Source organism: Oncorhynchus mykiss, chromosome 26 (genome assembly GCF_057628025.1).
Source record: "Oncorhynchus mykiss isolate SJ-2025 chromosome 26, ASM5762802v1, whole genome shotgun sequence".
NCBI classification, from domain to species: Eukaryota; Metazoa; Chordata; class Actinopteri; order Salmoniformes; family Salmonidae; genus Oncorhynchus; species Oncorhynchus mykiss.
The window spans coordinates 21,622,678-21,635,082 of record NC_143047.1 but is presented as its reverse complement, the minus strand read 5'-3'; the positions used below and the strand labels follow the sequence as shown (position 1 = coordinate 21,635,082).

At 38.4% G+C, this 12,405-nt stretch overlaps 1 protein-coding gene across 1 annotated transcript in view; it reads left to right on the top strand.

The window, feature by feature from the left end:
- Positions 1-12,405, top strand: part of LOC110506621 (chromodomain Y-like protein 2) — a 47,912-nt gene that overhangs the window by 15,649 nt on the left and 19,858 nt on the right. The window contains exon 3 of the mRNA XM_021586369.3: positions 11,002-11,219. Coding sequence (XP_021442044.2) covers positions 11,002-11,219 — 218 coding nt within the window. The remainder of the gene's footprint in view (positions 1-11,001; positions 11,220-12,405) is intronic.

Genomic DNA, 12,405 nt, shown 5'->3' with positions numbered 1-12,405 from the left:
GCAATCCACGAGGAGACTGTGTGGCAGGCACCTGTTTACGCGAGTGCAGCAAGAAGCCACGGTAAGGTGCTAGCTAGCATTAAACTTATCTTATAAAAAACAATAAATCTTAGCATAATCACTAGTTAACTACACATGGTTGATGATATTACCAGTTTAACTAGCTTGTCTTGCGTTGCATATAATCAATGCGATGCCTGTTAATTTATCATCAAATCACAGCCTACTTCAACTTCGCCAAAAGGGTGACAATTTAACAAAAGAGCATTCGTGAAAAAAGCACAATTGTTGAACAAATGTACCTAACCATAAACATCAATTATTTTCTTAAAATCAATTCACAAGTATATATTTTTTAAACCTGCATATTTAGTTAAAATAAATTAATGTTAGCCAGTTAATATTAACTAGGGAAAATGTGTCACTTCTCTTGAGATCAATAAATGCAGAGTCAGGGTATATGCAGCAGTTTGGGACACCTGGCTACATAATTATGACATAACATTGAAGGTTCTGCAATGTAACAGCATTATTTAGATGGTTCCGTATTTCACTGAAAGAATAAACATTTTCTTTTCAAAATGATAGTTTCTGGATTTGACCATATTAATGACCTAAGGCTCGTATTTCTGTGTGTTTATTATATTATAATTAAGTCTATGATTTGATATTTGATAGAGCAGTCTGACTGAGCGTTGGTAGGCAGCAGCACGCTCGTAAGCATTCATTCAAACTAGAGGTCAACCGATTAATCGGAATGGCCGATTAGTTAGGGCCGATTTCAAGTTTTCATAACAGTCGGTAATCAGCATTCTTGGACACCGATTGTGGCCGATTACATTGCACTCCACGAGGAGACTGCGTGGCAGGCTGACCACCTGTTATGCGAGTGCAGCAAGGAGCCACGGTAAGGTGCTAGCTAGCATTAAACTTCTCTTATAAAAACAATCAATCTTCACATAATCACTAGTTAACTACACATGGTTGATGATATTACTGGTTTATCTAGCTTGTCTTGGGTTGCATATAATCAATGCAGTGCCTGTTAATTTATCATTGAATCACAGCCTACTTCGCTGAACGGGTGATTTAACCTCTCAGGGATATGTGGGACGCTAGCGTTCTATTCTATTATCTGAGGGTAGCACCTCCGTAAACAAAGACAGAAAACATATTTCAACCCTGCAGGCGCGACACAAAACTCAGAAATAAAAATATAAATCATGTTATACTCACAGACATGATTCAAACAGTTTTAGAAACTTCAGAGTGTTTTCTATCCAAATATACTAATAATATGCATATCTTATCTTCTGGGGATGAGTAGCAGGCAGTTGAATTTGGGCATGCATTTCATCTGGATGTGAAAATACTGCCCCCTGTCACCAAGAAGTTAACAAGCGCATTCGCGAAAAAAGCATTGTCGTTGCACCAATGTGTACCTAACCATAAACATCAATGCCTTTCTTAAAATCAATACACTAGCATATATTTTTAAACCTGCATATTTAGTTAATATTGCCTGCTAACATGAATTTATTTTAACTAGGGTAATTGTGTCACTTCTCTTGTGTTCTGTGCAAGCAGAGTCAGGGTATATGCAGCAGTTTGGGCCGCCTGGCTCATTGCGAACTGTGTGAAGACCATTTCTTCCTAACAAACACCGGAATTAATTTGCCAGAATTGTACATAATTATGACATAACATTGAAGGTTGTGCAATGTGATAGCAATATTTAGACTTAGGGATGCCACCCATTAGATTAAATATTTGTTTTCAAAATGATAGTTTCCGGATTTGTTTATGACTTCAAGCCTATAAATTCCTGAGATTAGGCTGGCAATACTAAAGTACCTATTAGAACATCCAATAGTCAAAGGTATATGAAATACAAATGGTATAGAGAGAAATAGTCCTATAATAACTACAACCTAAAACTTCTTACCTGGGAATATTGACGACTCATGTTAAAATGAACCACCAGCTTTCATATTCTCATGTTCTGAGCAAGGAACTTAAACGTTAGCTTTTTTATATGTTACATATTGCACTTTTACTTTCTTCAACACTGTTTTTGTATTATTTAACCAAGTTGAACATGTTTCATTTATTTGAGACTAAATTGATGTTATTTATGTATTATATTAACCTTTCTGATCTCCCCATCCCGGATCCGGGATCGTGAATACAGACTCAAGCTCATTACCATAACGCAACGTTAACTATTCATGAAAATCGCAAATGAAATAAATATGCTAGCTCTCAAGCTTAGCCTTTTGTTAACAACTGTCGTCTCAGATTTTCAAAATATGCTTCTCAACCATTGCAAAACAAGCATTTGTGTAACAGTATTGATGGCGAACGTAGCATTTAGCGTAGCATTTAGCGTTAGCATTCAGCTGGCAACATTTACACAAAAAAACAGAAAAGCATTCAAATAAAATCATTTACCTTTGAAGAACTTCAGATGTTTTCAATGAGGAGACTCAGATAGCAAATGTTCAGTTTTTCCTGAAAGATTATTTGTTTAGGACAAATCGCTCCGTTTTCTGCGTCAGGTTTAGCTACGAAAAAACCCCTGTATCCAGGATTGTGTAAATCTATCAGCAAGCTCATTAGCATAACACAACGTTAACTATTCATGAAAATGGCTAATGAAATGAAATTAATCTATTTGCTCTCAAGCTTAGCCTTTTGTTAACAACACTGTCATCTCAGATTTTCAAAATATGCTTTTGAACCATAGCTAAACAAGCATTTGTGTAAGAGTATTGATAGCCTAGCATTGCATTAAGCCTAGCATTCAGCATGCAACATTTTCCACAAAAAAACATAAAAGCATTCAAATAAAATAATTTACCTTTCAAGAACTTCAGATGTTTTCAATGAGGAGACTCTGTTAGATAGCAAATGTTCCGTTTTTACAAAAAATATTATTTGTGTCGACTAATCACTCCGTTTTGTTCATCACGTTTGGGTAAGAAAAAATAAAAAATAAAAAAGAAAAAAAAGTCATTAAAACGCTAACTTTTTTCCAAATTAACTCCATAATATCGACAGAAACATGGCAAACGATGTTTAGAATCAATCCTCAAGGTGTTTTTCACATATCTATCGACGATAAAATCCATCGTGGCAGTTTTACTTTCAATTCTGAAGAAATGGAACGCGCATGGACTTACTGATTACGCACACAGGACACCGGGCGGGACACCAGGTAAATGTAGTCTCTTATGGTCAATCTTCCAATGATATGCCTACAAACACGTCACAATGCTGCAGACACCTCGGGGAATATACAGAAAGCGCAGGCTCATTCCTGGCGCATTCACAGCCATATAAGGAGACATTGGAACACAGCGCCTTCAGAATCCGGGGCATTTCCTGTATGAAACATCATCTTGGTTTCGCCTGTTGCATTAGTTCTGGGGCACGCACAGATAATATCTTTGCAGTTTTGGAGACGTCAGAGTTGTGTCTTTCCAAGGCTGTCAATTCCATGCATAGTCGAGCATCTTTTCGTGACAAAATATTGTGCTTAAAACGGGCACGTCTTTTTATCCAATAATGACACAGCGCCCCTATAGGTTCAAGAGGTTAAGTTAAAATAAAAGTGTTAATTCAGTATTGTTGCAATTGTCATTATTATTACAAATAGATATATACAAATCGGCCGATTTTAATCGGTTTCAGCTTTTTTTGGTCCTCTAATTATCGGTATCGGCGTTGAAAAATCATAATCGGTCGACCTCTAGTTGCTACTGCTCAAAACAACATTTCTGCCCTGAATTTATCAGGTGCTATCGACAAAGATCAGTGGGAAAAAGTTGTGATGGACTACTTTCTGCACACGGTCAGTGTGAACTGGAGTGACTTGACACAATGCGGACCAAAGGAGTTGTACAAACAAAACAGAAACACAGGACAACTTATTTAGTCAGCTGAAGGGATTCCAGAATGCTTTGAAGAATTCATCCATGTTTACGGGTCTAGCTACATTTTCAGATATTATACTTTTCTAATTTTGTCAAAACAGTTGTTTTCATTGCAAGTGAACTGTTAGCTAGCGAACATTAGCTTGCTGGCTCGCTGGCTAATGTTGCGTGTATGATCTGTGTAGTAATATTATTTGTAGTAATATTATTTGTATCTCAGAAAGCCTTTTGCATTGCTAGTTATAGCCTAATGTTAGCTAAATAGCTAACAATGAACCTAACGTGAACTAACTCACTTTTGTACATTGCGCTGGTCCGTACAATTTACCTTATTTTAACGCCCCAAAAACGTAATACTTCCAGATCAACTGTAATATCAATACCATTGTAAAGAAAAACTTCTCCCCTTTCCAACAAAATCAATGACGAGACCTTCATGATTCAAGAAGGCAATGAGCTCCGTCTGTTTAAAAAAAAGGGGCGGGTGGGGAAGTGAAACCTGCTGCGTGATAGTGAGAAGGTGAGATGTCGTGATAGTGAGAAGGTGAGATGTCGTGATAGTGAGAAGGTGAGATGTCGTGATAGTGAGAAGGTGAGATGTCGTGATAGTGAGAAGGTGAGATGTCGTGATAGTGAGAAGGTGAGATGTCGTGTGGGGAAACGGCTTTTTTCACTTGATCTGTCCAACTTATCACCTCATCACCTCTAAAATGTAAATAAAACACTATGAAGAGTTTATATAATGTGTCATTACATACCTATTTGAAGGTTTGGGGCGATTTTGAATCGGGTTTTTAGGGCGGTGCTAAAGTGATCTTCAGAAGTAAACAGCAGCTTTTGAGAGTCATGATAGCTTGCAGTGATGATGCAAAAATTGACTAGGTATTCCTCTTACCCTGTCCCTTTCTTGTTTTTAAATGGTGAGGGAAGTGCTACACCTGGTGGAGAGAGGGTGTAAGACAGAATTAGTTGCTTTATGTGTGCTGTACGTTATGTCATGACACGTCACAATTTAACGTACAGCGTCAGGAGGGGTCAGTTTTTTTTCTCTATAGAGCCATTACCATGTCAATCAACGCTTGAATAGATATGTAGTTCACACCCCAGATTTTGATGTCAACACAGTTGCTACAATCCCATTAGTTTTCATTGCAGCCTTGTTTGAATGTCGCGGTTGCGCAAATTTGTACTGAATGGGGTTAGTCACTGTTAGTTGGTTAGCTTTAGCTACCTGCAGAAACATACTACAGCATTTCATGCATGGTGGCTAGCAATGACAATCAGTTTGTATTGCTAGTAGTATGGTTGGGATTATGATTCATTGTTTACCTAGCTAGCTACATGTCTAAACAAAAGACTTCGCCAGATTACATGACCCATCAAGTTAGCCAGGTGTGTCTGGGGGTGAATACGGCCATCTATTGCATTTCATAAACATGTGTACATGTCTAGACAATAGTGACCCATCCCAGCTAGATGTGACTGGTGGGAGGTTAAAGCATTTCTTTCACATGACCCATCAATTTAGGTATCTCAGTAAGCATCATCTAATAATTATAACATATTTATACAACATTTTTATCTGAACACTTTCTGTTTTGATATTGCTACTATGCAAATATACAAGTAACCATTTCACTGTACTGTTTACACCTTTGTGTTTGATATAGTGTGTGTTTACCAAAGACGGTAATGTGAACAACAACATTACCTGCACCAAAGTCAGATTAGTATATAGGCAAAGGACTACATAGTGTATTGTTACCTGGAGTTTTTCCTTATTGTAGGCTACTACATTCACCACTTTTAGTCTGGAAATCTTTGGGTCTCTACTACAATACCTTACTCACTCTGTTTAGCACATGGCCTCGCATGTGAATCTCTAAAGAGATGGGTGGGGCTAAAGGTTAAGAGGGTGTGAACGATAATGAATAGGTGTAGACAAAGAAGAGCTCTACCGTAGTTGTACCAAAACATTCAAGGGACATTTCCTCAAAAGTGAGGTTACAAGTTTAACTTTCAAAGCATAATTACTTTCCCGTTGTTCCTCATCTGCAGTGTATGATATACCATTTTGTAGCTGTGAATCACTACTTTTGTCCAACATAAAAAACACCATTTCAAATTTTGCCACATAAGACCGAATCGAGGTGGTCGGTCACAAATGAGCTACAGTCCCTTATGCTTTGCATTATCGTCTCTACCTCTGTCTATCGTGAAAGCAGGACAGGGTTGACGTTTTAATGTCATCAATCTATATACATCCACTATACGGATTCATTAGTGTCACTTTGCCTTCATAGAAACATTTGCCTCAATATGGTCCCATCGCAACGAGTGTAATAGTTTATTGGTCGAGTGATAACCTATGATGTCTAAGATAACCGAGGAGAAATGTCTGTCACGCTTACAGCTAGCCTTGGAGTCTAACATCTGGCTGGGGTCTGGGGACTCTGAAAGGCCTACCTACCCCTGAGGGATCAAGCCAAGGTTTGAACACGGTTTGCCAGCATTTACACTAGCTGTCACGACTTCCGCCGAAGTTGGTCCCTCTCCTTGTTCGGGCGGCGTTCGGCGGTCGACGTCACCAAACCATTGCCGATCCACTTTTGATTTTCCATTGGTTTTGTCTGGTCTTCCATCACACCTGGTTCCAATTCCATCAATTACATGTTGTGTATTTAACCCTCTGTTCCCCCCATGTACTTGTCCGTAATTGTTTCTTGTAGTGCTTGTGCACGGTATGCTGGTGATTACAGGGTTTTGTTTGACCCATTTATTGTATTGTTCTGTTGACGGTGGTTTATGTTGATTAAACGACACCGTTGTAATCAGTTTCCGCTCTCCTGCGCCTGACTTCTCTGCCGCCAGTACGCACCTCAGTACACTAGCTCTTTTCCCCATGGTCAAGTCAGATCAGAAACATTTGTTGTGATAAAATATATTTGTAGGAATAGAATTCATTATCATTGTAGTTGCTAATCTCTCAATGGGTCAAGTTATGTTTGCCTTGGTCAGTAACTAAATGTTGGTCCCTGTTTGGTCTTCTGTGATCAGCAGTGCTTAGTAATTGTTCTATGTAGACCTGTAAACAAAATGAGTCACATTGTCTCTCTTTGAGGATCATGGTCTTCCATTTGAATGTTGTCACAGCCATAGTTTACCCCAGACTGGGGCCTTGGTGTGAATCCATTCTCTCTGCTCATTTGCAGTCATTCCTCTTTCATTGACTTAGAGACTAATAGAATCGAGATGGGGTCTGATTCAATAGTTATGATAAGTTGACAAGAGAGCAGCATGCAAAATGGGGATGTTGCCTGATGACAAAGAAAATTGATATAGCCTTCTCACTCTTTCAAGGGAGTATTTTAAGAAAGAGTCTGAATAGACATGCAAACAGAGCAATATAGATGATAGAGGTCGACCGATTATGATTTTTCAATACCGATACCGATTATTGGGGGACCAAAAAAAGCCGATACCGATTAATCGGCCGATTTAAAAAAAAAAATAATAATAATATATATATTTTTTTATGTATTTGTAATAATGACAATTACAACAATACTGAATGAACACTTATTTTAACTTAATATAATACATCAATAAAATCAATTTAGCCTCAAGTAGATAACGAAACATGTTCAATTTGGTTTAAATAATGCAAAAACAAAGTGTTGGAGAAGAACGTAAAAGTGCAATATGTGCTATGTAAGAAAGCTAACGTTTCAGTTCCTTGCTCAGAACATGAGAACATATGAAAGCTGGTGGTTCCTTTTAACATGAGTCTTCAATATTCCCAGGTAAGAAGTTTTAGATTGTAGTTATTATAGGACTATTTCCCTCTATACCATTTGTATTTCATTAACCTTTGACTATTGGATGTTCTTATAGGCACTTTAGTATTGCCAGTGTAACAGTATAGCTTCCGTCCCTCTCCTCGCTCCTCCCTGGGCTCGAACCAGCAACACAACGACAACAGCCACCACATCGAAGCAGCGTTACCCATGCAGAGCAAGGGAAACAACCACCCCAAGGCTCAGAGCGAGTGAAGTTTGAAACGCTATTAGCGCGCGCTAACTAGCCGGCCATTTCACTTCGGTCACACCAGCCTCATCTCGGGAGTTGATAGGTTTGAAGTCATAAACAGCGCAATGCTTGACGCACAACGAAGAGCTGCTGGCAAAACGCACGAAAGTGCTGTTTAAATGAATGTTTACGCGCCTGCTTCTGCCTACCACCGCTCAGTCAGATACTTAGATACTTGTATGCTCAGTCAGATTATATGCAACACAGGACACGCTAGATAATATCTAGTAATATCACCAACCATGTGTAGTTAAATAGTGATTATGATTGATTGTTTTTTATAAGATAAGTGTAATGCTAGCTAGCAACTTACCTTGGCTTACTGCATTTGCGTAACAGGCAGTCTCCTTGTGGAGTGCAACGAGAGAGAGGCAGGTCGTTATTGCGTTGGACTAGTGAACTGTAAGGTTGCAAGATTGGATCCCCCGAGCTGACAAGGTGAAAATCTGTCTTTCTGCCCCTGAATGAGGCAGTTAACCCTTTAGACATTCCTAGGCCGTCATTGAAAATAAGAATGTGGTGTTAACTGACTTGCCTAGTTAAATAAAGATTAAATAAATAAATAAACGGCAAATCGGCGCTCAAAAATACCGATTTCCAATTGTTATGAAAACTTGAAATCGGCCATTCCGATTAATCGGTCGACCTCTAATAGATGACCAAGTTTTTTTTCTTCGATATCAGTAATGCACATCCCAGCTCAACAGAAGTTAAATATTAAAATATTATTTGCATGTCTATTGTGTCACAAGCTGAGCTGGCACTTTCAGTACTACTGTGTGCACAAAAGCTGTCTCTGAATAAGTATTCCAGTGAATAGAGGTCGGAATGGCCGATTTAATTAGGGCCGATTTCAAGTTTTCATAACAGTCGGTAATCAGCATTTTTGGACACTGATTATGGCCGATTACATTGCACTCCACGAGGAGACTGCGTGGCAGGCTGACTACCTGTTATGCGAGTACAGCAAGGAGCCACGGTAAGGTGCTAACTAGCATTAAACTTATCTTATAAAAAACAATCAATCGTAACGTAATCACTAGTTAACTACACATGGTTGATGATTTTACTAGTTTATCTAGCTTGTCCTGCGTTGCATATAATTGATGCGGTGCCTGTTAATTTATCATTGAATCACAGCCTACTTCATCAAACGGGTGATTTAACAAGCACATTCGCGAAAAACGCAATACAATACACAAGTATATATTTTAAAACCTGCATATTTAGTTAATATTGCCTGCTAACATGAATTTCTTATAACTAGGGAAATTGTGGCTCATTGCGAACTGTGTGAAGACTATTTCTTCCTAAAAAAGACAGCCAACTTTGCCAACGGGGGATGATTTAACAAAAGCGCATTTGCGAAAAATGCACAATTGTTGCACGAATGTACCTAACCATAAACATCAATGACTTTCTTAAAATCAATACACAGAAGTATATATTTTTAAACCTGCATATTTAGCTAAAAGAAATCCAGGTTAGCAGGCAATATTAACCAGGTGAAATTATGTCACTTCTCTGTGTTCATTGCACACAGAGTCAGGGTATATGCAGCAGTTTGGGCCGCCTGGCTCTTTGCAAACTAATTTGCCAGAATTTTACGTAATTATGACATAGATTGCACAACCTTCAATGTTAACAGCAATATTTAGACTTATGGATGCCACCCTTTAGATTAAATACAGAACGGTTCCGTATTTTACTGAAAGAATAAACATTTTGTTTTCAAAATGATAGTTTCCGGATTTGACAATATTAATGACCTAAGGCTCGTATTTTTGTTATTATATTATAATTAAGTCTATGATTTGATAGAGCAGTCTGACTGAGCGATGGAAGGCAGCAGCAGGCTCCTAAGCATTCATTCAAACAGCACTTTCGTGCGTTTTGCCAGCAGCTCTTCACAATGCTTCAAGCATTGCGCTGTTTATGACTTCAAGCCTATCAACTCCTGAGATTAGGCTGGCAATACTAAAATACATATTAGAACATCCAATAGTCAAAGGTATATGACATAGAAATGGAATAGAGAGAAATAGTCCTATAAAAACTACAAAACTTCTCACCTTGGAATAGTGACGACTCATGTTAAAAGGAACCACCAGCTTTCATATGTTCTCATGTTCTGAGCAAGGAACTTAAATGTTAGCTTTCTTACATGGCACATATTGCACTTTTACTTTCTTCTCCAACACCTCCAACTGCATTATTTAAACCAAATTGAACATGTTTCATCATTTATTTGAAGCTAAATAGATTTTATCGATGTATTATATTAAGTTAAAATAAGTGTTCATCATTGTTCATTCAGCATTGTTGTAATTGTCATTGTCATATATATATATATATATATATCGGACATTTTTATATATATATATATATCGGACATTTTTATATATATATATATATCGGACATTTTTATATATATATATATATATATATATATATATATATATATATATATATATATATATATATATATATATATATATATATATATATATATGTGTATGTATATATGTGTATGTATATATGTATATATATATATATATATATATGTGTGTATATATATGTATATATGTATGTATATATGTATGTATGTATGTATATATAAATATGTATATATAAAAAATGTCCGATTAATCGGTATCGGCTTCTTTTGGTCCTCTAATTAACGGTATCGGCGTTGAAAAATCATAGTCGGTCGACCTCTACTTGAGATGCACCATGTCGTTAAAAGGAAAGTCTCTAAATTAGGGTGCACTGCTCCGACTCCTGATGGATCCTCAGCTCATCACGCAGCTCATCACTCATCACGCACTCTGCCCATCACGCACTCTGCCCATCACGCACTCTGCCCATCACGCACTCTGCCCATCACGCACTCTGCCCATCACACACTCTGCCCATCACACACTCTGCCCATCACACACTCTGCCCATCACTCACTCTGCTCCATATGTTCCAACAGGCGCCACACTCTCCAACGGTGAGGTGAATCTGCACAGCTCTGTGAAGAGGAAGCTTGGAGACGACAAAGGCTACGTGTTCGACAAGCGGCTGAGGTACAACGTGCGGCAGAACGAGACCAACTGTCGATTCCGTGACATTGTCGTCAGGAAGGAGGAGGGCTTCACGCACGTGCTGCTCTCCAGCCAGACGTCTGACAACAATGCACTAACACCAGAGGTAGATTCTTTGACACACAGAAATAGGACTCATAAGCCTTTTTGAATAATTCAGTACCTAGTATTTTCTTCCCTTGTATGTACTGTTGTACCGGAGCACTACATAATGTATATGTCACTATGCATTGCCTCACATTGTAAATGAGTAACAATGTGACTCGACTGAATTACGGCCCATCGCAGACTATTGTGTTATGTGATTTCTAAGGATATATAGGAAGATTCTGACAGAGAAATGAATACCTCTCCGATGGTGTTACATTTTGCTGCCAAAAGCCTTTTATTGCCTTGACATAAAACTCAGCGTAGAATAGTTTTTTTTCTATTTGTATTACACACTGAGAATGGGAATGGATTGTGTTTGTGTAAAATGTGTCTTTTGTCAAAGTATGCCTTCACAGTGGTTCTCCGCAGTACTTTCTTCACTTCAAACAGCTGTACTGGGTGGCTCAAACGCCGATCCATTACGTAGCGTTAGTGGCGGTGAAAAAATGTTGAGAGTCGATACGGGAGAAGCCCCACTTCCTCTCAAATGACACTGGTGCCCAGTTATCAGCGGGTCCTTAACTGATCATTACCATTGCTGAAAAGCTGGTATTAATTGACCAATTAGTTCCTCTACTGCTCTGGCTGTCCACAGTACTGGAGGCTTTGTCCTGGCTAACTCACAACATGGCTGCAACAACTAGGGCCAATGTTCGTTCAATTTACATTTTCACACCCTCAAAAGAGCTTATGTCATTGGCGACTTTTACTGTAGAAAACTGCCATGAGCTACCAGAGGAGCTCTAGTGATATGCAAGATTCCCTTGCACAAAATCCTTCTGCTTAAGTGTGGAATACGTCTTACTCATCCACTCTCAAGTGCTGTATTTTCATACTGCTCTTCTATGATATAATTCCATACATTTCCGAGCTGACTGGTCCCCCTTTAGACATCTCCCAAGAGAAGATGTTCTATCTGTCTTTGTGTGCGTTTGACTGACAGCTGATTTGCTTATTTCCCCAGGCATCAAGCTATTAATGGCAAGCAGTTGTATGCTGTCATGTATGAGTCTGACACGTCCCTATGCATCCCAGTAGGCCATGACATAATTATATGTTTGTATTGTAAATCAAAGCAAATTTGATTGATCACATACAGATGTTATTGCAAGCAGATACTTAGCGACAGCTGTCTCACTCTT